The sequence below is a fragment of the Malus sylvestris genome, chromosome 11 (assembly GCF_916048215.2).
Source record: "Malus sylvestris chromosome 11, drMalSylv7.2, whole genome shotgun sequence".
NCBI lineage: Eukaryota > Viridiplantae > Streptophyta > Magnoliopsida > Rosales > Rosaceae > Malus > Malus sylvestris.
This window is the reverse complement of record NC_062270.1, coordinates 402,353-430,105: the sequence shown is the minus strand read 5'-3', so window position 1 is coordinate 430,105 and position 27,753 is coordinate 402,353. Positions and strand designations below refer to the sequence as shown.

At 37.8% G+C, this 27,753-nt stretch overlaps 2 protein-coding genes, 1 long non-coding RNA gene and 1 pseudogene across 8 annotated transcripts in view; 3 read left to right on the top strand and 1 right to left on the bottom strand.

Annotated features, from left to right (window-relative positions):
- LOC126591595 (uncharacterized) overlaps positions 1–10,051 on the bottom strand; it is a 44,318-nt gene extending 34,267 nt beyond the window's left edge. For 2 of the 6 annotated variants that reach the window (XR_007612437.1, XR_007612438.1), the window contains exons 1-5: positions 9,798–10,046; positions 9,618–9,703; positions 9,379–9,489; positions 9,199–9,265; positions 8,954–9,046 (exon numbers count right to left, since the gene is read on the bottom strand). Coding sequence is in view for 2 of the 6 variants with exons in the window: in XM_050257359.1 (XP_050113316.1) it covers positions 9,025–9,046; positions 9,199–9,265; positions 9,379–9,489; positions 9,618–9,703; positions 9,798–9,868 (357 nt within the window). In the remaining 4 variants the exon portion in view is untranslated. Of the gene's footprint in view, positions 1–6,639; positions 6,897–8,722; positions 9,047–9,198; positions 9,266–9,378; positions 9,490–9,617; positions 9,704–9,797 lie in introns of those variants that run through there. The other 4 variants (XR_007612436.1, XR_007612439.1, XM_050257359.1 and 1 more) reach the window with 4 other exon arrangements.
- Positions 126–4,193, top strand: LOC126591600 (uncharacterized). Its single transcript, XR_007612443.1, has 3 exons — positions 126–397; positions 481–814; positions 3,897–4,193. It is a non-coding gene; the product is annotated as an uncharacterized LOC126591600 (long non-coding RNA).
- Positions 6,220–7,830, top strand: LOC126588973 (uncharacterized; annotated as a pseudogene).
- A 7,624-nt stretch (positions 10,052–17,675) lies between the features above and the next one.
- Positions 17,676–26,058, top strand: LOC126591570 (uncharacterized). The gene is made up of 20 exons (XM_050257302.1): positions 17,676–19,046; positions 19,430–19,633; positions 20,333–20,437; positions 20,550–20,615; positions 20,698–20,862; positions 21,281–21,355; positions 21,438–21,592; positions 21,987–22,122; positions 22,200–22,269; positions 22,351–22,478; positions 22,573–22,629; positions 23,361–23,546; positions 23,638–23,730; positions 23,927–24,012; positions 24,098–24,164; positions 24,253–24,319; positions 24,398–24,534; positions 24,748–24,839; positions 24,963–25,029; positions 25,415–26,058. Exons 1-20 carry the CDS (start codon positions 17,820–17,822, stop codon positions 25,577–25,579), a joined length of 3,348 nt encoding a protein of 1,115 aa, XP_050113259.1. The 5' UTR covers positions 17,676–17,819; the 3' UTR covers positions 25,580–26,058.
- Positions 26,059–27,753: the final 1,695 nt, after the last annotated feature.

Genomic DNA, 27,753 nt, shown 5'->3' with positions numbered 1-27,753 from the left:
AACTTTTTTGTAAAATAATTTTGGTGCTATATGTATTAGAATTAATCATTTTCTGTACAAAAATTACATCACTTGCCATCCCTGTCACAGCCCGTCCCGGAATTTTAATTCCGAGGACGTGAAAAGATGAAAATGCCCTTAAACGGGACTAAGGGGTGAAAATTTAACAATTTGGATTGAGTTGGACACGTGGGATCCCCACATCCCTCAAAACCTTCCCCAATTCCCGTACCTTGTCCCTCTCTCTCTCCTCCCTCACGAAACTCTCAATTTTCTCTCCCTCTCCTTCGAACTCACACGGACCACCACAAAACCACCCTAAATCTATACCAACGACGAATCTAAGACCACCATTGGAACCCTGAAGACTTCACGATCACGATGGTATCCATTTCAGGTAAGTTTTGCTTCGGAAAACCCTAGTTTCAAAGTTCCCGTGAAATGGTACTGTTCAGGATCTTTTAAATGGTTACGATTTAGGCTAAAACAAGATCACAGCGAGCTTAGTGAGGTCCCAAGGAAGCTCGGAGTGCTTCGTTGGAACTTTTTAGACGTAAGAACACGGAGATCGACAAGTTCAAAGTTTGACCGGAGCTTTCGAGGCTTTTTCCGGCGAATCCCCGGCGAGTTAGGAGTCGAGGTAGGTATCAATCTCTTCGTCTCGTCAAGTACTACAACTTTCCTTTTTGTTTCACTCAATTTCGTTGAGTATTGAAGAAGTTATACTCATTTGAAAAATACCCAGTTTCCGGCGACCTCCGAGGCTTTCGAGGAAGTTTCTGGCAAAACTACGGCGAACTAGGTGTTGTGCAAGGTATCATTCTCTTTGTCTTTTCAAGGGCTACAACTTCCGTTTTTGAATCACTTGATTTCGTTGAGAAATGACAAAGTTATGGCAATTTGAAAAACTGCCCAGAAAACGACCGCCGGAAAAACCAGTCCGGCGACCCAAGGAAGAAGAAGGTGCGCGTGGACCCGTGCCTTCAAAGTTTGGTAACGATCCAACGGTCGGATCGTCAATTCATATTTTCACCTAAATGCAAAAACTAGAAAACGTTATTTGAACACCTAACCAACAATCCTTAATAACTTTCTCATACGGTGCTCAATTTGGGTATATGAATATACCACAGTGATCTACTCGACGTCACGGACGTCGACATATTTTTAAAATAATTTTTTACTGTAGCACGCGCCCCCACGCACCAAGGAAGGCACGGACCTACGCGCCCCCACGCGCACCTTCTTCCTTGGGTCGCCGGACTGGTTTTTTCGGCGAATCCCCGGCGAGTTAGGAGTCGAGGTAGGTATCAATCTCTTCGTCTCGTCAAGTACTACAACTTTCCTTTTTGCTTCACTCAATTTCGTTGAGTATTGAAGAAGTTATACTCATTTGAAAAATACCCAGTTTTCGGCGACTTCCGAGGCTTTCAAGGCAGTTTCCGGCCAAACCACGGCGAACTAGGTGTTGTGCAAGGTACCATTCTCTTTGTCTCTTCAAGGGCTACAACTTTTGTTTTTGAATCACTTGATTTCGTTGAGAAATGACAAAGTTGCGCCCCCACGCGCCAAGGAAGGCACGGACCTACGCGCCCCCACGCGCACCTTCTTCTTCCTTGGGTCGCCGGACTGGTTTTTCCGGCGGCCGTTTTTCAAATTGCCATAACTTTGTCATTTCTCAACGAAATCAAGTGATTCAAAAACGAAAGTTGTAGCCCTTGAAGAGACAAAGAGAATGGTACCTTGCACAACACCTAGTTCGTCGTGGTTTGGCCGGAAACTTCCTCGAAAGCCTCGGAGGTCGCCGAAAACTGGTATTTTTCAAATGAGTATAACTTATTCAATACTCAACGAAATTGAGTGAAACAAAAAGGAAAGTTGTAGTACTTGACGAGACGAAGAGATTGATACCTACCTCGACTCCTAACTCGCCGGGGATTCACCGGAAAAAGCCTCGAAAGCTCCGGCCAAACTTTGAACTTGTCGATCTTCGTGTTCTTACGTCCAAAAACTTCCAACGAAGCACTCCGAGCTTCCTTGGGACCTCACTAAGCTCGCTGTGATCTTGTTTTAGCCTAAATCGTAACCATTTAAAAGATCATGAACAGTACCATTTCACGGGAACTTTGAAACTAGGGTTTTTCGAAGCAAAACTTACCTGAAATGGATACCATCGTGATCGTGAAGTCTTCAGGGTTTCAATGGTGGTCTTAGATTCGTCGTTGGTATAGATTTAGGGTGGTTTTGTGGTGGTCCGTGTGAATTCGAAAGAGAGGGAGAGAGAACTGAGAGTTTCGTGAGGGAGGAGAGAGAGAGAGACAAGGTACGGGAATTGGGGAAGGTTTTGAGGGATGTGGGGATCCCACGTGTCCAACTCAATCCAAATTGTTAAATTTTCGCCCCTTAGTCCCGTTTAAGGGCATTTTCGTCTTTTCACGTCCTCGGAATTAAAATTCCGGGACGGGCTGTGACAATAAAATGGAATTAATAAGGATGGAACTTAGATTTTTAGGTTAAAATTTTGTGGTTTGGAGTTGGGGATTGGAAAATGACCACGTGGGATCCCCACACCCCTCAATCCTCTCCCTATTTTCTGCATGCTGTCTCTCTCTCTTCCCTCACGACTCTCTCCCTCTCTCTGTCACTCTTCTTCTCCGTTCGAACAAACCAACCACAAAACAACCTTAAACTTCCACCAACGACGGAGTTAAGACCACCATCAAACTCCTAGAACCTCCACGATCACGATGGTATCCATTTCAGGTAAGTTTTGGTTCGGAAAACCCTAGTTTCAAAATTCTCGTGAAGAGCACTGTTCATGATCTTTTAAATGGTTACGTTTTAGGCTAAAACAAGCTTGTAGGAAGCTTAGTGAGGTCTCAAGGAAGCTCGGAGTGCTTCGTTGGAAGTTTTTGGACGTAAGAACACGGAGATCGACAAGTTCAAAGTTTGGCCGGAGCTTTCGAGGCTTTTTCCGATGAATCCCCGGCGCGTTAGGAGTCGAGGTAGGTATCAATCTCTTCGTCTCGTCAAGTACTACAACTTTCCTTTTTGTTTCGCTCAATTTCGTTGAGTATTGAAGAAGTTATACTCATTTGAAAAATACCCAGTTTCCGGCGACTTCCGAGGCTTTCGAGGAAGTTTCCGGCCAAACCAAGGCGAACTAGGTGTTGTGCAAGGTACCATTCTCTTTGACTCTTCAAGGGCTACAACTTTCATTTTTAAATCACTTGATTTCGTTGAGAAATGACAAAGTTATGGCAATTTGAAAAACGACCGCCGGAAAAACCAGTCCGGCGACCCAAGGAAGAAGAAGGTGCGCGTGGGGGCGCGTGGACCCGTGCCTTCCCCAGCGCGTGGGGGCGCGTGCTACAGTAAAAAATTATTTTAAAAATATGTCGACGTCCGTGACGTCGAGTAGATCACCGTGGTATATTCATACACCCAAATTGAGCACCGTATGAGAAAGTTATTACGATTATTGGTTAGGTGCTTTAAATAACGTTTTATAGTTTTCGCATTAGGTGAAAATGTGAATTGATGATCAGACCGTTGGATCGTTACCAAACTTTGATACGTTGTAATACGTAATATTTGAGGATTATTGGAACTTACGGATTGGGAATCCGATTTACGGATCTTCCGGAATTGGAGTTGTAAGTTCATAAAATAGAATGTAACCGTCACTTAGTTTTGGAAATTGACGGAGATCCGACCGTTGGATGGTAATGAAATTTTAGGATGTTATCCTAGAGATATATTGTGGACCTCTGGAAGTTATGGATTTAAAATCTGAGTGGTGGATCTCCCGGATCGAACTACGTAGTGACGTATTTTATATAAGTTATATATTCTATCGATATGAATTCTGAGGTTTGAATTGATTATTGTTTTAGGCGCCGATCGTCATGACGCCTTGGCGTATTGTGCTAGGGAGTTGTAGGGCGAACTCCAGGTGAGTGGGCAGTTTTGTTTTCCGTATACATATATACTTACCGTTTTTCCCAGAAATTGAAAATGCATGAAATTATGCTTTAAATGAAAATGTATAAAAGTATATGAGATATATTAGTTGAAATGTCATGCATAGAAGTATGCGAAAAGTATATAAAATTATATGAAAAATGTGAATCGAATTGCCATGCATGAAATGATATGAATTGATATATGATGCATATGTATGAATTGGTGCGGCGGACGCACAAGTGAGTATTTAAATATTGTTATGATGATGTTGATATATATTGAGCTCAAATCCTGCACCATGATTTAGTGCTTATAGTATTCACCGCATCGCACGCTCGCCTTGGATCCAAGTAGATGCTGGTCGCACAGTCCACGCGGAGTGGGTGCGACGGGCCAGTCGTAGAGTGTTAGTGAGATTTCGACTGGTGGGTGATCTTAGATTATGTGCACAGATGATTGATGAGAAAGCACTAGAGCGTAACTTGTGTGCAGAAGGCCGGACAGGTCACAGAGGTGACTCCGGCAGAATGAGAGTGATAGATTTTGAACTCTAGGTTCAACCGTACAGGGCTATTAGAGTGATAGATTTAGACATGGCATGGTATGATTGATAAAGAAAAATGTTGAGATAGTAAAAATGAAGTTTTGAGAATATATATGTATATTTATATTTTACATTTCTGGGAAAGTATACAAGTTTTACAGAGAGGGGTTACAACGTTTTGAGAAATGTTTGGATTTGGAAAAGAATTGTTTTACTGACCCACTCAATTTTGGTTTTGCGCCCCTCCAGGTTCAGGAATCACAAAGGTGTGGTGACTACGAGGAATTCGACGGTGTTATGACAGATTGGACAAAATTAGGACTCACCTTCGGGTGTATCAACTTATAAATTGTATAATTAAAGCTTCCGTACTGTGCAAATGGTTACGTCACTCTCACGTGACGGCCAGCATGCCCTCCTTCGGGACGGGATGTGTCAGTTGGTATCAGAGGCCAAACATGACATGTTCTTGGGTAAGTTTTTGCATATAAAATACTAAAATTTTTTATATGTTCTGTGTTGTAATCGTGGCGATCGTGGATTGAGCGCACGAGTTCAATAATTTGATTGTTACAAATTTCAGGTATTCTCTAGAAACAATAAGAACCCACAAACTGACTCCAATGATCACAAATCAAAGAAATTGTGAGTGAGAATACTGTTGAAACCAGATTTGGCAACATCAAACATGACAAGCCTTAATGATGACATTGTTGATTTGATAAAGAAACGAATGATTGACATAGTTGGCTACCTCGGAGTGTGGAGGTTAATCTAAATGGAAGGGACGTCGACACAAAATCATTCTCTACATATGTTGATCTATACTTAAAACCTAGAGCTTTTCATTTTGTCAACATTCCAAGGTTATTGTTTATATGAAACTATTGGTTCTAAATTTATCTTCTTATTTTTTCTTATAGTTATTTAGAAAGTTAACTCAATCCACTCAATTTGCCAGAATTACCATGAAAATTAGTGATGACATGGAGATCTGTGTGACTCTAAGTGACAATTCCAACAGGTTTATTAAATATAAGAGCCCAAATATATGCGACTATTTTGTACATTTGAAATTTTGAGTCGGATTTTATTTCACTACAGGTCAGTTTTGTCAACTTAGTCAATACAAGCCATGGTGGAGATAATGTTAAAGTCGTTAGCAAAGCAATCGCAAAACATCTTTTCGAAACTATCAAAGAAAAGGACAAAAATCCAACCCTAAATTCAGATGAGAATGAGAATGAAAATCAAAACCTAAATTTCGATGAGGCCAAGAATCCAAACCTATAGTCACACGAGGACGAGAATCCAAACCAAGCTTTAGATGTTGTGAAGAATCATTTATGGATTTTTTTTTTAACATTAAATTTCACAATCCTGTTTTTAATCTCCCAGCAAAAGATACTTTTGATCATCCACGCCATACTAGAGCATTTATCAAAACATTTGAACTTTCAGTAGATTTCTTAAAGGAAGGTATGTATACATATAAGCAATGGGATCAATGATTCAAGTTCAATTACTATAGTAAATAGGAATACTCTAACCTTGATTCTCACATTCATAGTATTTTTCTGTGATAGAAGGAAATTCAGCTGAGTCGCTTGCTCGTCATATGTTTTGTTAATTTTTGTAGAGTCAACAAAATAATTTATTTTATCCCATTGTATAGTATGTTAACTTAGTTGATCCAAATTCAAAAACAAATGAAAAGGCTCGGTATTCTGGATCGTGACACTTTCAGTGTGTTTAGGTTGCAAGGTAAATTGCTCAATGCAAGAGAAAATAGCAAAGACAATGATATAATTGACAACATCATGACAAGTACAGGGTTACAAAAGAATAAAATCTATGAGGGTGAGGATTACGTTGATTCATTACGCTATGGCAAAGTGATGATTATGACAACTCAGGTTGGATGCCTTAAATTCCATTATTTTTTGTTTTATTGCTTACCATTTATATTGTACCTCACTTAGTGGAATAAGATTTTGTTTTTGTTGTTTGATTGTTTCTACTTACCGTTTATATTGTATAAGACAACTTCAAATTATCAATACATGTGATTTATCATGATGACTGTTAAGAGAAAGCTTAACATATGTGCTTGTGTAGGATGATGATGGTTTCCACGTCAAAGGACTTTTGATTAACCTTTTCCATTGCTTTTGCCCCTCACTTCTTAAAATTGAGAGGTTTTTGGCTGAGTTTATCACTCCTTGTATCAAGGTCAGTTTACATAATTTAGCTAGTATGCTTTGTTACATTACACATGCAACGTTTACCTTCTGAACAATCTACTATTGCTTCCAAACGGGTAACTTTGCTTATACTTCTTAATCACGTTTCCTCTGACTCTCATTGTGGATTTGCCTTTACACCACTGAAATATGATGGCATCAACACTACCTTGAAGAGGGGTGTAGACAATGCAATTGTTTCTAATATTAGGTCTGCAAAGATTAGTGCTTCATATTCCTTTAATATTGTTTTATACAACTTGTTTTTTTTAGATGATTATATTTGTCAACCGCACAAGAAGAAAGATAGAAGCACATGCTTCTTATTTACTCCTTTAAAGGGAGAAGTTCTTCCACTCTGAACCACTGATATCCAAATTCCATATACTTTTTATGGAACGTACAATGAATGGGTTGGTATGTAATTTGATGATGTAAACAGGACTTACAAGATTGTTCGTGTTTCTAGAGATGAAGATTCGAGGATATTTAAACTTATGGCCCAAATTTATGTACTGGGAACATGCTCGTGTTGAGAGATACTCTTAATCTCTCCTTGCAATTTAAGCAACAACCATGTATTTGTAGATGGAGAACAGCATTGGTTCATTTTCTTACGTGATCACTCAAGTTGTAATAATAGAAGAGTGTATATGTTCTTTTGATTTCAAGAAAGAGGTGTTTTCCTCGACTATACCTCTTTCTAAGCACAGGTAAAGTACATTTGACACTATCCAATCATTTAATGTTTTCATTTGCTTAATCTAAAATGATATTTGGTCATCATGGACACTTTATCAGATGACTATATTAAGATATAGATGGAAGAATTATGATACAAAAGAGTGGAAACTAGAGTACAAGATAAATAATGCAACAGTGAAATGCGAGCTTATTAAGGTGGTATGTTGTGAGTGAGAGTATGACATATTCTTCACTTCACAATAGATGACATAAAGTTATATAATTACAATCTTTGTGAATTTTAGATTTGGCTCTATGAATCATGTAAAATTGTTTCTAGCCAGGCCGTTCATAATTATAAGCATCTTTAGCTATATTGGAAACTACTACTGAAGACATAAGCATCTAGAATATTATGATTGGCTGGCATTGTTTGATGCAGCTGCAACTGCATGGTGAGGAAGGAAGGCTTGGGATGTAGGCATTTTTGTGGATTGTTCCATTTAAATGTTTTTATTGTTTTCTAGATTTCTCATTTCCTAGGTGTGAGATGCGTTTAGGGCAAATCGTTTTCTGATATTTCCATTAAATAAGAAAAAAAATGTATCAAACAACTAAAAGAACAAATTCAAAAATTAATAATTAGCATTCTAATTTCAAACATTACAACAATTACATGTGAAGCAAGGACAAAGTTCAACGCATTGATGCATGGGCTCCAATGCGTATCAAGTTGTGACAAAGTTATAAATTTTGAAGCAAGGGTTACTTACATGGAGGAAATGTGTTGGTCGTTACGATCAACACATTATTTAGTTAAAAGGAAGGCTCAGGGAAGGAAGTGTGTGCTCGTCGTAACTATCAGCATGTATTAATCAGTTAAAAGAAAGGCTCAAGGAGGCCTATCAAAAACCAGATCTCAATGGGCATCGAATCCAAGAGATGGAGCTCAACATACAGGCAATTCGCACTGAAGAAATTTATTGGAAGACTATCTCAAGTACAATGGTTGAATGAAGGCAACACAAATACAAAAAAATTTCATGCCCAAACTACGAAACGAAGGCGATGGAATTGGATTCAAGGGCTTGAGACTAATGATGGGGTATGGTGTTAAGACGTTAAAGGTATGCAAGGAATTGCAATCCATTATTTCTAGTCGTTATTTTCTACAGATCTATAACTTTTACATCCGAAGATGCCATGTATGCCATTATTTGAGTTTGGGGGTTGGTAATTTATCTGTCCTCCGCAAGGTTTAAAGTCCAAATCGTCCACATATATGTTCAGGGTTGATCTAGGTTTTCATTCACTTTTATTACTGGGAGAAGGCATGTTCCAAGTCCAAAATTCTCATCCCCATACAGATCCCAATTTTTTTTCACAACATTTACAATCCCCGGTTATTACTTATATTAAGTTTGGGGGTGGTCTCACAGATAATACATGCATGCCATACTCATTTACAGAAGTTTACACATCCAACATGGATTCCAACAGAGATGAGGGTTTATACCTTTCAGATCCGAAGTCCCGGCAATTTGGAAACTTTTCCATTTTGTCTACCAAATCTGCAGCTTGAGCATTCTATCTCACGGATCCGAGTGTCCTACACAGAGAGCAGAGATATGTGAGTACATGCAGAGACATACTGATATTTTTACAGATCGGAGTGTACTACAATATTTTTACAGATCAACACATGAACACATGATATTTTTACAGATCGGAGCCCAGACACATCAACACATGATATTTTACCTTGTCATCAACGGATCTGTGGTCTCCGAGCGGTTTTCCTTTATTTTTTTCCTTGCCATCAACGGTTCTGGGAGTTTTCGACACAAGATGGCAGTCTATTTAGTTTTCTCGAAGATCCGCCAGTGATTATTCATGTCATGCATAAACGAAGATTGAAGAAGGGGAACTCAGACATTTTACCTTTTATTTTGGATCCACGGCTCATGTGCTCTATCTTCCAGTTTACAACGGCTCTGCGCAGTCCGAGCATTTCCTTTGTTACGCCGTCATCCAAGACATCGGAGTCAGATCCTGTGCAAATCGGAACATGGATGGGTGTTATTTTATTTTTCTTCGACTTTGGGTTATGACCATCAGTGAAAGAATGGAGTTCAGATATTATAATCAGAGCTGGCATTTGGAGGAGACTGAGTTTTTACCTGCAGATGGGGGAGTCTTGGACGATTGGCCATGGATCTGTGAAGTTAGGTGTTGGTGCGCTTCTTTTATTGTGGATACGAGAACACTCGCAGAGAAAGCAGTTCCATGTGTTAGTTCTTTTGTGTTTACATGAAACTAATCCAAAATGGAACTCAATGGCAGCAAAGAGAGATTTTTACCTTTGCGACTTCGGGTTTCGCAGCAGAGATACAGCGATGGTGATGAACCCTATCGAGAGCAATGGAGGCATGATTTGCAGTTTCAATTTGGGAGATCTAGAGAGCAATGGAGGAGCGGCGGCTAAGGGTGAAGGCTAGGTTGTGTTGTTTTGAGAGATAAATGAGACACATCTCTCATATTCAAGAGCACGAGGACCGATGGAAATGTGGAAAAGAGCCTTTTGGCACTGGGTTCGATGCTAAAGAGATGTGGACATCTGGTTGCTGCAAATCATGTTTATATCCATACGCGCTAGGGTTATTGGCAAGCATGTGTCGCACATGCAAAGCTCATCGCCTCTAGTTTATGCTCCCAGGTCACGAGTTCGATCTCAGCGTCCGGTAACTTTGTGCCTTATTTTTCTGTTTTGTTTCCAGCGTCTTTCCCCAGCTCCATGTCATCACTTCGAATCCCAGGTGTGGCAGTTTCCTTGCCTTTTATTTTCTGTTTTCTTTGTTATTTTAGGGTGCATTTGTTACACCAGGACTATCTCGGACTATATTAACTTTAGGGGGTGTTTGTTACACCTTCTTAGAATAGACTAGCAGGGATTGGCTTAACTAGGACTATAGTCCCGTGTTTGACATGGTCTTGGATTAGAGTTAATGGGACTCGCCTCGACTACGAGGCGCCCCGCACTTCACTAAACCTCAATATCTAGTCCCACCATTTCACTTGGTATTAAGCAGGACTAACAAAGAAACGAATCGACGACCTCAGCCCACCCTTTCTCCGCATGCGTCTCTCTCTCTCGTCACAAATCCATGTGATGCAGCCATTCCTCTGCAGCCCCCAAAATTGATTCCACCACTCTTGCGGTGCAGCCTTTCCTCCGCCGGTGGGAAACGACGGTTACAACGCCATTTTTTTTCTTCTAGGAAGCGTTGTTGATGGTGCTGGGTGTGTGGCAGCTTACAAAACTGGGTATTTCTGGGTCTCTCTCTTTCGGGTCTGGTTATTTCTGGGTCGATTGGGTCTTCGAAAATCTGTTGTCGCAGACTAGTGAGGTGTTGCGGTAGGGAAGCAATTGAATCGCTTTAGTATATAAACAATTGAATTGGGATAGAACATCTGGGTATTTCTTTATTGTTGGTGTTGGAGAGTTGCTGCGATAGGAAATTAAAAAAAAATGATGGCAATTGAATTGGTAGACGAAGCATCTGGGTCCTTTTTGGATAGAGAATAGAGAAGCAATTTAATTAGGTTTTTTTAAATTTAAAATAACTACAAAATAACATTTTATAATATAAAATTTAATATTTTTTCATGTCTGGCTTATTAGTCCGGCGCCATACCAAACACTTCATTATTTTTAGTCCTGCTTAGTCTAAGCCAAGCTAGTCCAGCTTAGTCCCTGAAGCTAGTCCAGTCCGAGATAGTCCAGTACAACAAACGCACCCTTAGGGACTAAGCTGGACTGGCTTAAACTAAACTAAGCTAGACTGGCTTAAACTAAACTAAGCTATACCGATTCTGCTATGAGCTGAAGCACAAAATAAAGGGTTCTCGTAGCAGAATTAGTCCAGCTTAATCTAGTTTATCTTTTGTTTTGTGGTATGAGTTGAAGCACTTGAGATTAGAAACCTTGCCAACATGAATTTATACAGTAGCGTCTGTAAATGAGTAAATGGTTTTCTTTTGGGATAACTCTTGGGTTGTGATTGTCAAAATATTCATATGGAAATTCAAGAGTCGTTGGATCTATAAACAAGAGGGCACACACTTGTTAATCTATGTAATCGATTAGCGATATAGTGTTCTAACAACTCACCATCCAAGTATTATCTTTTGTTTTGAGATGATTTTGTGTACTATAATTGTGAATCATCAACTTTAAATTTCGAGTGAGGATCCTCGTCAAATCTTCTTTGTGATGATCTCGAGGATTTTCAAATCACATCTTTTTATCGTACATTGTGCGGTCAAAAATCATTGTGATAATCTTGCATCGACTTGTTGCTCGACCTTGGCGTCTGTGACGGTGATAGTGATACCAATCCTCCTCTTCTGTGTTGGGACTGTGAGGAATCCACAGTGTTCTAAAAATTGGTTTAGGCGGCCGCCTAGGCACTGAACGGGCGGTTACCGTCGTGATTAAGTCTTAATCGGTCACAAAGTCGGAAAGCTTATTAGGCGGACGCCTGGGGGGGATTAGGCGAGACTAGGCGGGTCTAGATGGGGCTGGGCGGAGCTGAGCGGGATCTAGGCGGGCGTATGTGGAGAACGTCGAAATCTGGAAATTTTTTGGTTTTAGAGCCCAGCGTCGCGCGAGGAAGAAGATGAAGCTCTTTCGTCTATTTAATTGCACGGTTTTATCATTCAGATGGTCCCCACCATATTTTCCTTTTACTTAGTTTTAAATTCTTTTATTGTATTTCACTGTTGCTGCTAGTGCTAGGTGCAGGCCTAGGATTGCGTAGAAGACCTACGTGAATTGAATAACTTAGTAAGCTTTTTTTGGATTTCGTGTTAATTTAATTGGATATAAAATCAATTTGTAATTTGCATGCCTTTTTTACAAAGGAAAACTAATAAAAAATTGTTTGAAAACTTTAAGTTTTAACGATAATGACAAAATAAAGGGTCAAGTGAATAGTACAATGATTTACTTTTTAATGTAAAAATGTGGTTTTTCGTTAAGGTAAATAGTACCGGGAGTTTTTCATTAAAGTTCCTTTTTTACAATTGGTTGGCCTTTTTTAGGGTTAGTATCGTGGGCTTTTTGTTTTCGGAATTTGTAAAGGTCTTTTAACAGATTTGTACCAAAGCAATTTGCATTGTTGCAAAATTAATTGCAAACCAAATAATGTGTACCGTGGGCTTGTAACAGATAAGTATTTTACATTATTATATTTCCTTATTTTCCTCTTATTTTGCATTTTATATGGTTTTAAATTGTAAACTTGTTGTACGTGTGTCATCCACAATACTCTTTACTATGATTATATGACATATATGCTTAATGTGTTTTTAAATTTTGGATTTGTTGGATGCTCTTTTTGCATTTTATTATTATTTTATTATCTTATCCATGAATTTCATACAAGTATAATTTTTTGTAAGTGTCAATATACACTTATTTACAAAATATACAAGAAATTTACCTAAATCCGCTTAGGCATTAGGCGATAGCCCGCCGCCCGACTAGCACCTAGCGTTTTTTAGAACCTTGGGAATCCATAGCTTTGTTGCTCTCTTAATCTGAATAACCTTCACTCATCAGTACCAGTGCATGTGCGCACACACAATCATTCAAAATTGGTGCACAATTTGAATTTCCAATCTTTGAGTTAACGATCGGTCACACAAACAAATTCAAGCAATGCAATTCCGAATTCATCATTGGATTTAGAGGTTTCTGGGTTGTTCGGCGCATATGAGGCGTTGACTGGTTGTCGAGGTCTAGATCTAGGGATCGCTCGGGATTTGCAGGGGAGGTGGGTGTGGGGTGAGATGGGGGGTTTGGGTTGCTGGAATGGGAAATGGTCGGGAAAGATGATAAGTAATATTGAGAATGGAGGGTGGGTGCGAGTTGCAAAGGAGAGAAAGGTGGGTGGGGTTGTAGATGAGAGAAAGGGGTGGGGGTGAAATGGAGAAAGGGCTCGAGGAGGAAGATGTTTTTTTTAATAGGATAAATTATTATTATAATATTTAAAATGCATAATAAATTATTTTTTCCCACGTGGCATAAATTTAGCACATTAGCACAAACGTGGATCACATATTTGCCACGTCATCACTTAACGAATTTTCTAACGGATGTATGAAATTGAAATAAAATGATAAGTAAATGTATGAAATTGAAATGTTTTAAATATGTTGTAAGAAATTGAAATCGACCACAAACCTGAGGGGGTAAAATGTAATTTACCCAATTTATAAGTAGGCTTGTTATATTAACATTCCACATATTGTTAAATACACCTCACATACTTACTACACCTCATATTTACTTTTTCAATTAAAATTTATCTTAATAGACCCCACATACTTTCCATAATACCCTCAAACCCTAGACTATCAACATACACTTTATATTTTCTATACCTCACATTTTCTGCATACACTTCACACTCTTCACACCTAGGTGCAAGTGAAAGATCATGGAAGTATCCTTCTTGTTTCAAGATCTTGATGTGTGCGCATAGAGACATGTGGAGAGAGCGTATGTTTAGCTCTTGGGTGCCTGCATCGCTTTAATAAACAACTCACAAGAGACCAACGGAGCAGAACTTATTTGGTATTGTTCAAGGTGACTTAGCTGCTAACAGTGCTCATTTGTCACATAATTCAATGGTCCTCCCTAGAGACATTTCTTACGTTCAAGACATCCATATTCTTAGTTTGTTTCTCCTACTGCATAATAAGAATTACCACATAGCTAAGAATTTATATAAAGTATATTTTGAAAGATTATACCACCGTTTGTTTGCTTGTTATTTACTTATTCAATTGTGTCTAAACGTCGTTTGGTTTATGTTATCATTCCTTATATCCCAATGTAAGGCTAGTAATTACTTTCTGAGATAACGATGATGTGCCTCTTTGATCTAGATTGATGCTGCTTTACAAGAGGGAGTTGGTATTGGTTTGGTACTGAGGTACTTTTATAAAAAGTGGGTATAAAAAAAAAGATGAGCTCAAAAATGTGTTTAATAAACACTTAAAAACATTTTATTTTCACAGTTTTGGGTGAAAAAAGCTGAAAACATGAAGCATAAAAAATGAGCTTATTCTCACAGCACGGCAGAAGCGATTTTTTTTCAAAGTACAACAATACTGAACCAGCCAGACTGAAGGTCGTGCTTTCTAAAGGCTTTGCAGAAGGTGCGAGATGCTTCAACTCAAAGCAGAAATACAAGCACCTGAGATTAGAAACCTTGCCAACATGAATTTGTAAATGAGTAAATGGTTTTCTTTCGGGATAACTCTTGGGTTGTGATTGTCAGGATATATGGAAAAACCAGAAAAAGAAAGTACCAGAAGCACACGATTGAGAGATAGCTTATAACAAGCAGCAAGAGGTCCTGTCTGTAGTTTAACAAAGAGTTTCGTTGCTCCTGGTTGAGTGATTCCCAGGTTATCTCCCCCATCCTTTGATTCGTCCTACGTCACATTACTTACATAACCAGTAGCATTAAATCATAGATCGAAGCCTCTAGCATACAAAAGTGACGCAGTTAAAATCACGTAGGAATAGATGGGTTTGGAAGTGTGCTAGAAGGAATGAAATGCACAGAACAAATACCATTTCGGTACGTATATTCATTCAAATCGCAGTGGAAGTAATAAACATAAATAGTTGGCTAGATAAATAAATAACCTTTGCAAATAGAAGTACAATAACATAGTTCCATCAGATGTTAAAAGAAAGTTTATCAGTCACTTACAGATTCACCACTCAAATGCAAGAAAAACCGGAACTTCACCCACGAAACCTGAAATGACAAACTTCCATGAACTTCACAAACAAAACATAAAAATGACAAAAAACAAAGTAACATATGCAAAGGTTTACGTGCCTTTCCCAAAGATACCATTTCGGTATATATATATATATATATATTGATAAGAAAATACAAACCAATCAAGTATGTCTTTCCCTTTCTAATTTGAATCCCAATTCAATTTGATTTCAATCAAATAGTCTTTCCCACCATTTGTTGTTTAGGTGATTCGTTGCAACGAAAGGACCAAGCAGAGGGAGACATATCATTTCCAATACCAGAAGATGGACAATAAAAGCTCCACAAGTCCCCTACGTCCTCTCTCGTCTCCAATACCAGAACTTTCACGCTTCAAAACACACCCAAGGTGGCACGACATGCCACATGAATTACCCCCAAACGGGGGCTATGTGCTACAAACCAACCAAAGGCTCGGGTCCTTGTTGTCATCAAACTAGTGTATTTCTTTTCTTTCCCCCATTTCTGCACGTAGGATCTGTAAAATTTCCTGACGGCTCCATGACTGTAACATTTCAGAGGCACCATGTCCATGTGACCACTTCGATACTTAATAGACAAGCTCTGTTTTTATCCGTACTTAACTTGCAGCTGTTTGACTGATCAACTCCAAGTCCTAAAAGCCAAGGAGACAGGAACGTATATCAATATTTGGAAAGTAGAAAACAAGCATGCAGATTAGCTCCTCGTACTCTTATTGTGCCGGCAGACCCCGCGAGCGAGGCGAAGTAAGGTTAGATAAGAGTGTTTAACAGAAAAAGGAAGCTTGAAAATAAAATCCTACGGTGGAGATGAGATTTTTTTATAGAGACAATCCTAGGGGAGCTAAATTTCTAAACTAAATTTTATAAAAAGGCTTTTAGATTTTAGGATATCAATAAGATTGTTTTTAGATTTTAACCTGAATAGTTTTCAAAATGTAATATAAGTCCATATTTTTAAAACTTACCATATTTAAGTAATTATAGCACATTTATTATTTATAACTTTACCATTCGAAATTCTTTACGCATCCATAATTATTATTATTTTTTTGTGCTCCAATCATATTAATAGATAAAAATTTATTCAAAATTCAAATTCTTATTATTAAAAAAAAATTCAACAACAAAACAAAAATAATTTATACATAACTTTCGGTACCTTATTTTATTCATCAGTACGGAAGTTTCGGTACGAATATATAAGCATATAACTTTAGGTACCTTGTTTTATTCATCGATACAGAAGTATCGATACGAATATATAGGTACATAACTTTAGATACCTTATTTTACTCATAGGTACAGAAGTATCGGTTCATAAGTTTCAATATGAATGTATCGGTACAAATGTATCAGTACGTAGCTATAGTATCTAAACATACATATGTACGTAATATGCATATACATATATATATGGAGAAATTCATGCACAATGAAAAATATATGATAATATATGACTTTTATTATTGGGAACTTTATCGAAAAGCATCCGGTACTGTTCACTTTAACGAAAAACTACATTTTTACACTAAAAAGTCAATCTTGGTACTATTCACTTTACCCTTTATTTTGTCCTTATCATTAAAACTCAAAGTTTTCAAGCCCTTTTTATTAGTTTTCCTTTATTATTATGGTAACTTAATAATAACTATCAATGATAAATAACATTTTTATTATTTATGGGAATCAATATATAACTTACAAACAAAAATCTCAATAATTATTATTAAAAAATTACAATTAAATGTATTAGAATTAGTTTTTAATCTTAGACAAGGTTTTATTCAAAAAGCAATCTTAGACAAGGATTAGAATAGAATCTCTGTTTTATAATCTAAACGACGTAGTTGTTGATGATTGAATTATTATTTAATTTGAATACATTCTTTTAAATCATGTTAAATTCTACTTTGGTTATACAATTTTAATGTATTTTAAAATCCTAATTGATACTTGATTTTAAAGTCTTTTAAAAATCTTTTCAAATCTTAATTTAACTACTCCTTTATAATTAAAGAAAATATTAGAGGAAATTGACTTCCAAATGAGCCACAACTTCAGGCCCTTGAAATTTAATCCAAAGGCTAAAAACATGAGATCCTATTAAAAGTTATAATAACTTTAACTGTTTGATTAAATTTTAAAGATTCGAATTTTGCACTCTTGTGATTCAAGTGAAAGGGATCCGAAGAGAATCTATTTAGAATCCCCAGCAATACACCTCTCTAAATTAAGGATGAAATTTGAAGAAAGATAGAAGTGGCGCTTAAAGATTAAATATATTCTTTAATGATTTAAAGAAAGAATGTACAAGCACGCGGTTTCTTGCTAACGAGGGAGCCCCACTCTCCTACTCCCACTCCTACTTTTAACGCACCGTACCCGTCACCGCAGTTGACACCCAAAAAACCCTAAATTCTAAAAAGTTAAGTGAGAGAAAGAGTGAGAAGAGAGAGATAGCCCGCCACCTTCCGCGTCATCCACACCCAAAGTCTCAAAAACCTTACCTGCAACTCTCGACTTCGCTGCAGCAATGGCCGAGTCGACTCAGCTACAGCAAGCCCAACTGGCGACGATTCTCGGTCCCGACCCCGCCCCTTTCCAAACTTTAATCGCCCACCTCATGTCCTCCGCCAATGAGCAGCGCTCCCAGGCCGAGCTCCTCTTCAACCTCTGCAAGCAGACCGATCCCGACTCCCTCTGCCTCAAACTCGCTCACCTCCTCCAGTTCTCTCCAGCCGCCGAGGCCCGAGCAATGTCCGCCATTCTCCTCCGCAAGCAGCTCACTCGCGACGACTCCTACCTCTGGCCCCGATTGAATCCGACTACCCAATCCTCGCTGAAGACGATTCTCTTGACCTGTATTCAGCAGGAGGACAACAAATCCATCTCCAAGAAGCTCTGCGATACAATTTCCGAGCTCGCCTCTGGAATCCTGCCCGATAATGGGTGGCCGGAGCTCTTGCCGTTCATGTTCCAATGCGTCTCGTCCGATTCGCCCAAGCTTCAAGAATTGGCGTTTTTGATATTTGCTCTGTTGTCGCAGTATATCGGCGAGACCATGGTGCCGCACATAAAGGAGTTGCACGCCGTGTTCTTGCACAGCCTGGGGAACTCGCCTAGCCCTGACGTTAAAATCGCAGCTTTGAACGCCGTCATCAATTTCATCCAGTGTTTGACAAGCTCTGGCGATAGGGACAGGTTTCAGGACCTGTTGCCGGCGATGATGAAGACGCTGATGGAGTCTTTGAACAACGGGAACGAGGCCACAGCACAGGACGCTCTTGAATTGTTGATTGAATTGGCTGGGACTGAGCCGAGGTTCCTCAGGCGGCAGATTGTGGAGGTTGTTGGGGCAATGCTACAAATTGCCGAGGCGGACACCTTGGAAGAAGCAACCCGGCACTTGGCAATTGAGTTTGTAATCACCCTTGCTGAGGCCAGAGAACGTGCACCAGGGATGATGAGAAAGTTGCCGCAGTTCATAAGCCGATTGTTTGCCATTTTGATGAGGATGCTTCTGGATATTGAGGACGAAGCCTCATGGCATACAGCCGAGACCGAAGATGAGGATGCGGGTGAGACTGGTAATTACAGTGTTGGGCAGGAGTGTTTAGATAGGCTTGCCATATCTCTGGGTGGGAATACCATTGTTCCCGTGGCGTCTGAGCAGTTGCCCGCTTATTTGGCTGCCCCTGAGTGGCAGAAGCACCATGCTGCTTTGATTGCTCTCGCTCAAATTGCAGAGGGTTGTGGCAAGGTATCAATTGTTATCATATTTGTTATTCATGAATACTATTTCCCGGTTAACTAAATGTTGTTGGTTAGTTACACTACAATAGGATTAGTTGTTGTTCAACCACTTTAGATGTTTTTTCTGTTGAAGTGATAGAATCTGCAAATATACACCTTGATTGTCAATGGTTATTGTTTCATTCACACTTGACACACATGAATGAAAGTTTTAATTCCGGATACAATTCAAGTGTAGGGTAAATTGTTTGCACACATACACACATGGCTATGTCATCAACTATGGGAAAAGTACAGCGGCAGATAAAACTTTCGTGCAGCATGCTGCTTCTTCCAGTTAAATTCAACTTTCATCTACCTTTTTGTTAATATTTTGTTTTGGTGTTTCAGGTAATGATTAAAAATTTGGAGCAAGTGGTAGCAATGGTCTTGAACTCATTTCAAGATCCACACCCCCGTGTAAGGTGGGCAGCGATTAATGCAATTGGGCAGTTGTCTACAGATTTGGGTCCAGATCTGCAAGTTCAATATCACCAAAGGGTGCTCCCGGCATTGGCTGCAGCTATGGATGATTTTCAGAATCCCCGTGTTCAGGTTAGTTGCTGATTGTGTTTTTTGGTTCTCTTTCTGATTAATTGAATTGGTGAAGGATTTGGTTTTTTCCATGCTAGTGTCATCTTTAACCTACCATAACTAACACTCTTTACCAAAAAAAGGTATGGTTCATGTTGACCTTGTCACCATAAGACAAATACTGACAGACAGTTTCTCTTCTTAATGATTCTTTACAAGTTGTGAACTGTAGAGCATTATGGTGCATATAAAGTTGCTTAAATCAATAATCTAATTAGATGGTTCATCTCACTGACGTTTACTTGTGGAGAGTGTCATTCTTTTAGAATCATTGCTTTCTGTCCTGTTAATCTTTTATTTATTGGGATGCGAGAATTTACATCTTACTTACCGGGATGTAAACTTGTATTAATGATTTGACACCAAAAAAAAAAAAAAAAAAAAAACTTGTATTAATGCAGTCTCATTATGTTGAAGCGAAAAAACAATTAGGCTTTCATTCATGAGCACTATTTATTGCAAAGTACAGTAGGAAACAATTTGTCACGTGCTTTAGTTTTGTGAGCTTGAGTTGCTTTATATCCTGAATTTGTAATATAGGGTGATTGCTTTTGATATAATATGACATGCCCATTTTATTAGCTCATTATCTTGACCGTATTATTGCATGTGCTAGATTATCTATTCATTAGCGTCCTCTTTGTAATTTGATATCTGCAGGCACATGCTGCTTCAGCATTGCTCAACTTCAGTGAGAATTGTACTCCAGATATTTTGACACCTTATTTGGATGGAGTAGTGAGCAAATTGCTTGTACTTCTGCAGGTATGTGCTTCTTAAGAAAATAACATATTCATCTAATAAAAACACTTGCATAATAATAATCTTGTTGAACTAGTATTAGTTTATGTTCTTTTAAATATCATGTCTCATGCAGAATGGCAAACAAATGGTGCAAGAGGGAGCCCTTACTGCTTTAGCATCTGTTGCCGATTCATCTCAGGTATTGTTTTTATATAATGTGTAATTCTTGTTTAATATATTTTTTTATGTATGATTAAGTTTGATTTTAATGGGATTTGTAGGAGCATTTCCAAAAATACTATGATGCAGTTATGCCTTACCTGAAAGCTATCTTGGTGAATGCAACTGATAAGTCTAACCGCATGCTTCGTGCAAAATCGATGGAGTGCATTAGCTTGGTTGGAATGGCTGTTGGAAAGGATAAGTTTAGGGATGATGCGAAGCAGGTAAGACACTCTATCTTTGTATCCATTTTCACTGTATCAGAGCCTCCTCGTTTTGGAGTTCGTATTGAAATAATTATCTTGCATACCACTGGTTATGGAATGGGTGGAAGAGTATGGACGCTTTGAAGCTTTGGTTTCTTAATTCATTCTCCCTAACCTCCCCCTCACGTCCCAATAGAAATTTGATTTCATTGGAATTGTAACTTTTCCTTTTTCACTCTACAGTTTTAAAATTATATGTTTAAGCTCTTTCTGTTTCTTGTATGGGAATGATAAATTGAATCTTCAACCTGTTAAAATTTTGCTGCCATTTGAAACCTGTTTGGAATATGCTGCCAATTTCTTGTTTTTTGTGTTTGAACTTTAAGTTAGCTAGTTATATATAGATACAGATTGATCGTACCCTTATTCTTTGAAGGTCATGGAAGTGCTGATGGCTTTACAAGGATCTGGAATGGAGGCAGATGATCCAACTACAAGTTACATGCTACAGGTATGTTCTTATTTCTTAAATTGCACAAACATTACTACACTTCAAACATAGTATTCTCAATAATTGATCTACAATGGTGTAGGCATGGGCAAGACTCTGCAAGTGCTTAGGACAAGATTTCCTCCCCTACATGAGTGTTGTAATGCCTCCTTTGCTTCAATCTGCTCAACTTAAGCCAGATGTAACCATTACATCTGCAGATGACAATAGTGATATTGATGACTCTGATGATGAAAGGTTAGAATATTTTTCGTTCTTTTTTATGTAAGTTCAATACCAACAGCCATGTATAATGTATGCGAATGTGATATTATTAGCTATTTCTTGCTATCCTTCCTAAAGGTTTGTTATAAATGCATCTGGATTTATTGTTGGTTCATATCACTTTTACCACATTTACATCATTATCTACATGCCGCAAAATGGATAAGCATAATGGCTTTGACATCCATATATGATGTTTCTCTTCTTGAACTTTGGATGATTATCTGTGTAATGTACCAATTTAGCAATTTAAAGTTTGCAAGGTGTAGTTAGAGTAATTGAATGCAGAAGATAAATACATGTAGCAGTAGTTTTATTATGCTGCTCTTTAGTAGCTGTCTCTCTAAATGTTGCTTTTCCATTACAGTATTGAAACAATTACTCTTGGGGATAAGAGGATTGGAATCAAGACTAGTGTCCTAGAGGAAAAAGCTACCGCTTGCAATATGCTTTGTTGCTATGCTGACGAGTTGAAAGAAGGATTCTTTCCTTGGATTGATCAGGTCTTTCATGGTGTATCATAATTATTTCTCTTACCAGCCTTCTATGAATGATACTTAAAAATGTCATATTTGTGCAGGTTGCCCCAACTTTGGTTCCACTTCTTAAATTTTATTTTCATGATGAAGTTAGGAAGGCAGCTGTTTCAGGTATATTTTATTTGGGTTTTCTCCTTCTGATAAACATGTAGTTGGAGGTTTGATAAAGAAAGTTCTATTTTTCGTCTCTAGCAATGCCGGAGCTGCTGCTTTCTGCAAAATTAGCCATAGAGAAAGGGCAAGCTCAAGGTCGTAATGAAACCTATATAAAGCAATTGTCTGACTACATTGTTCCAGCTCTGGTGGAAGCATTACACAAGGTTGTTTATTGTTTGTCATTTAAGGTTCCTCGATCTAGGTGCAATGATATGATGTTTCTCTGAAGTATGAAATGAGAGTGCAATTTGTGTGCAGGAACCTGATACAGAAATCTGTGCAAATATTTTGGATGCTTTGAATGAATGTTTACAGGTATGCCACATTTTAAAGAAATTTATGAAATTTCCTTTGAGGCCTGGTTTAACTTTTGGTACTTATTCTGCTCGAGTTTAGCTCTGTGGTGATGGAATAGCTAAACCCGATTTGGGCGCCTTGCACAGCGCACCAAAGTGATTTACGCGTCTGACCTGGGATCGAGCCTGCCTCCTTAGAGTGCGCAGTGTCTCTCCCATTGGAAGGTTGGTAAGCTAGAGCTGATGCTTTGGTACTGTTCCAGCAAGGGTCACCCTATCGGGTGAGCTTTACTGGTCTCTCGGAGAGGTACCCGATACTCGGAAGATCTGGGATGAAACCAATGAATTCCCGCAGTTGTGGGAAACTCGGGAAAAATTTTGCCCTAGATCTTGCTGGGCACCAGTGGTCTATGTATCCTGAATGCAATTGGATACTGGATACTCGAGTTACCCTGTTTTTCCACTTTTGTTTAATTTTAACCTCTTGCAAAAGAAAAAAAAAACTGCAGTAACTATAATAAGACTAGTATATTATTATATTTTTTTATATTAAACTTTGACTTGAAGACAGTTAATGCACCGTAATACGGTTATATAGTTGTTACCCTTCCGTCTAAAAAAAAATGTTTTATGTTGAGTTTATTCATACTTTTTAGTTCAAAATTCAATAACTTCATTTTGGAATTTCCATCTTTATCATTGCTTGAATATGACACCATTCATGCATTCTTTTTGCATCTTTTGTTTCAGATAGCTGGACCACTTTTAGATGAAAGCCAGGTCAGATCCATTGTGGAGGAGATAAAGCAGGTGATCACTGCCAGTTCAAGTAGAAAAAGAGAGAGAGCAGAAAGGACCAAAGCAGAAGACTTTGACGATGAGGAAAAAGAGCTAATTAAAGAGGAAAATGAACAAGAGGAAGAAGTTTTTGATCAAGTAAGTTTATTCAAATACAATCTTTAAGTAGCCCATCAATGATATTGCTGATGTTTTCAGTATTTAATTGAACAACCTTTTTTTATTCCAGGTGGGAGAAATCTTAGGAACTCTGATTAAAACATTTAAAGCCTCTTTCTTACCTTTCTTTGACGAGCTATCATCATATCTAACACCAATGTGGGTAAGTTTCGTCTCAAGGAAGCTTCCCTCTTTAAGATTCCAACTTTTTTTTTATTTTTTATATTTGCTTATCATTCCCTCTGATTGTCATTTTGAGGAACCAGAATGTTCATTTGTAAAATCTTATGTTCTGTTGTGTCAATCTTGGATTTCGAGTTAGTTTCTTTGTTTTTTAAATAATGCATCCAAATCAACAGGCCAAGGATAAAACACCTGAAGAGAGAAGGATCGCTATATGCATCTTTGATGATGTTGCGGAGCAGTGCCGTGAAGCAGCTTTAAAGTAAGTTTGTTCTATTAGAAATGTATGGGTGGAAGTAATTCATATTATTGTGAACTCATTTTTTGTTCTGATGTTGTTGGATCAGATATTATGACACATTTCTTCCTTTTTTATTGGAGGCCTGCAATGATGATAACCCTGATGTTCGACAGGTCTGATCTCAGCAATCTATTTTAATATGTATAAGGGTGCTTTTTCCTTAAGTGTTACGTGATTCTTTTTGGTTTTTTTCCTTTTCAGGCAGCTCTATATGGACTTGGTGTCTGTTTAGAGTTTGGCGGAATAGTAATTAAACCCCTTGTCGGCGGTAAGTCTGCTTGAATTTCTTACAGAGTTGGAATATTTCTGATTGCTTATTGTAACACTTTCTGATGGCTTTATCCAGAGGCCCTTTCGAGGCTAAATGCTGTGATTCAGCATCCTAATGCCCTGCAAGCTGAAAATGTGATGGCATATGACAATGCTGTTTCTGCTTTAGGAAAAATATGTCAATTTCATCGTGACAGTATTGATGCAGCTCAGGTACTAAACTTTATTTATTTATGTTGTGACATCTGAAATTCATTTGTTTTGTTGCCACTATATGCAGTGTGTGTGCTATACAGTGTTTTCTGAAAACTTTTTTTATTACACTACTGTTTTGTCCTAACTTTTATTTCAAGAGTTATTGACATTTATCTTTCAAATCTTTTATTTCTTCGCATTATGGTCTGTCAACTTTCTGTCATTTGGCAGGTCATTCCCGCATGGTTGAACTGTTTACCGATTAAAGGTGACTTGATTGAAGCCAAAGTTGTTCATGACCAACTTTGTTCAATGGTTGAGAGGTAGAGCTCAGCTGTCTTTTACTTTGTGCCTAATCCTATTACTTGTTGCCTTTTCATGCATTTGAAGTTTAGAACACCTTTACCGGTGAAATTTAGAGGTGCACCTTTGTAATCCATCTGCAGGTCTGACAGAGAACTTTTGGGTCTCAACAATCAGTGTCTTCCCAAAATTGTTGCCGTGTTTGCTGAGGTTTGTGATTCATAAAATGATTTAGCACTCTTATGCCAAGTATTTTACACACTTAGCAAATCATGATATTTGATATTCTCTTTTCCTCAGTAACGCATATCTCATTGTTCTGTTTCATTTATTTATTTTGATGTTTGCATTTTCAATGATTGCTATTGGCTTTAAGAAATTATAGGCACATAATTTGTGATATGGGGATTGGTTAACCGATGCGATAAAGTACAAGTTTACAAATTTTTATTGCCTAGTTTGCTTTGTTTTACTGGCCTTGCTGATAGCTGTGAACTTTTTTTTCACAATGATATTGTCCCTTGCTGAATTTGTTTGTAATACATATTCAAGAGTGAGAATATTTACTTTGAAGGGTACGATTGTTCTCTCGTAGGTTCTATGCGCCGGTAAGGATTTAGCAACGGAACAAACTGCAGGCAGAATGATTAATCTGTTAAGGCAGCTTCAGCAGACTTTGCCGCCAGCTACATTGGCCTCAACGTGGTCCTCCTTGCAACCTCAGCAACAGCTTGCACTGCAATCTATCCTCTCCTCATAAGTATTGTGGCTTGGACTCTGCATATTTCTGCTTTCGGATACACAGATCCTCTCGTGTGGTAATTGTGTCACCAATTCTTCTCCTCAAGATGGTTCCCGTCGGTTGGTTTTACGAAGCGTGGAAGTCATCATTGCAATTGGTTATGCAAAGCGTAGAAGTCATCATTGCGATTTGATGGTATACTCCTTTTGGTAAGATGTGTACATGTAAGTGTTAATTATTAAAGCAATTTTGAGCCAGAGAGGAGTGTAGGCGATTGCTGTTTGTGAGGGTCGTTTTTGTTGGTGCCTGAGGTTCGGGAGGGTTGTTCGTTGACAAATTATTGTAGCATTTCTGGTCTGGTCTCCTTGTGTTTTTATGTATTCTATGCCTACGTTTTATATTGTGTGAATCTGTTGACTAGAGGTTGAGAGGTTGATTCTTTCATTATGTTCGCAATTTTGATCGCAAAAGGCAATAAATTGGCTATGGTTTCCTCATCTCCCCAACATTTTCCTCTGTTTATAACTGAATAATGGTTTAAAATTAAAAAACAAAATAGTTATCGAGCGGGTCTGTAAATTCTCAGAGCTTGTTTCTCAACATTTTGAGTTTGAACAAATCTTAATTCGACACAATTTGTTTTCATGGTACAAACAGCCGTGAGTTTGGAACACTTCTGGAAAAATTTGGATTAGAACCATCATAATTCTTGTATGCATTTTATTTTTAAAAAAAATATCCGAATTTGAAATTTTCGGATTCGCATGCAAAAATTTTACTTCTAAAATCGGAATTTCAACTTGTACACCTAAGCTACGGTACATTTGAAAAGAATGAGACAATAAATCGAATAATTAAGTGCCATCTCTCATGTACATCAAATATTTATTGTGCTTTACATTAAAAAGCTGCTTCAATTCAAAGAGAAGTCATTCAGTACTACGGTCTAGTGGTATTCTTCTTCACTTGGAAGTGAGAGATCTTAGGTTCGAATCTTGTGGATGACGAATTCGATACCAAATTAGGTTGCCCATTGTATGACTTAGCCGAACTTCCTCTCCTCTTAGTATAAAAGTATCTATGTATTCAACAATTCAAAGAGAAGCACTAAAATATGTTTGATAAATATTTATAGGCCTAGAATACCCCTTATGTTTTACCCACTAAAGCACAAGAAATAGAGACATTGAACATTGTTGTAATGTGTTCTTAATTTTTGTATATGCTTATTATATGTTATTGTTGTTTAAAGACATTGAGAAAAAAAATTATTAGTTTATATTTGTTTTCTTTAAAGGACTTTTGTGAATGCAAACTACAAATGTTACAATAATTTGAAGGAAAATGATTAGATACAGTTGAAAGTCATCTTTTTAACAAAATGTTAAATAGAAAAATATTTTTTACATCATGCCTATTTTTGTCATTTTACAGAGTTATAGCATGTTTATATTAATATTTACTAAAAGCCTTTATACGGTTTTTCATACTTACAATAGTTTCAAAAATACAATTTATTACTTTATTTTATAACTAATTATTCTTAAAAGAAAAAGCTTAGTTGCTGAACAATTAGCAGCAATTCATGCCAAAAAGTTAGTGCGGTTGATCCTTGGTTTGACACCTGTACATTTTTTTCTTTTCTAAAAATATTATTCAATATTAAAAATACTCATGTAAAGGACTAGAATACTCTTTTTTTTATAAAGCAGCTATGCCTGTATGCAAAATCTCATTTCCTCTCTTCTTCATAGGCGCCGATGTCGTTCAAGTTTCTTCCGTTCATTACTCTTTGTAGACAAAAAGTTAATTCTCTTACCATTTCTAAGGTCATGGATGCTCTTTAATCTTTTTATCTCATCAGCATCATGTATGCATCAGTTTTAGTTTTAATTTTTGGCAAATTATTTAATGGGTTCTTGGTATTAACGAGTGAGTAATTTTTCTACAAAATATGGAATGAAGGAGACTAGTAAGAGAGGGCACTCCTCGAGTAGGATTATCTCTACTTCTATTTCCATCATCTTCCATCCCCTCCTCTCACACTTTTCTTTGTCTTATTCTCTATGTAAAAAAATTCAAAACAAGATGTAAACGTGGTGTAATCGCAACCGTTTAAATAGAAAGGGATGGAAGGGGATAGAGATTATGAGGGAAGAGAATCATACTCCTATTAGAAGGATATAATTTTC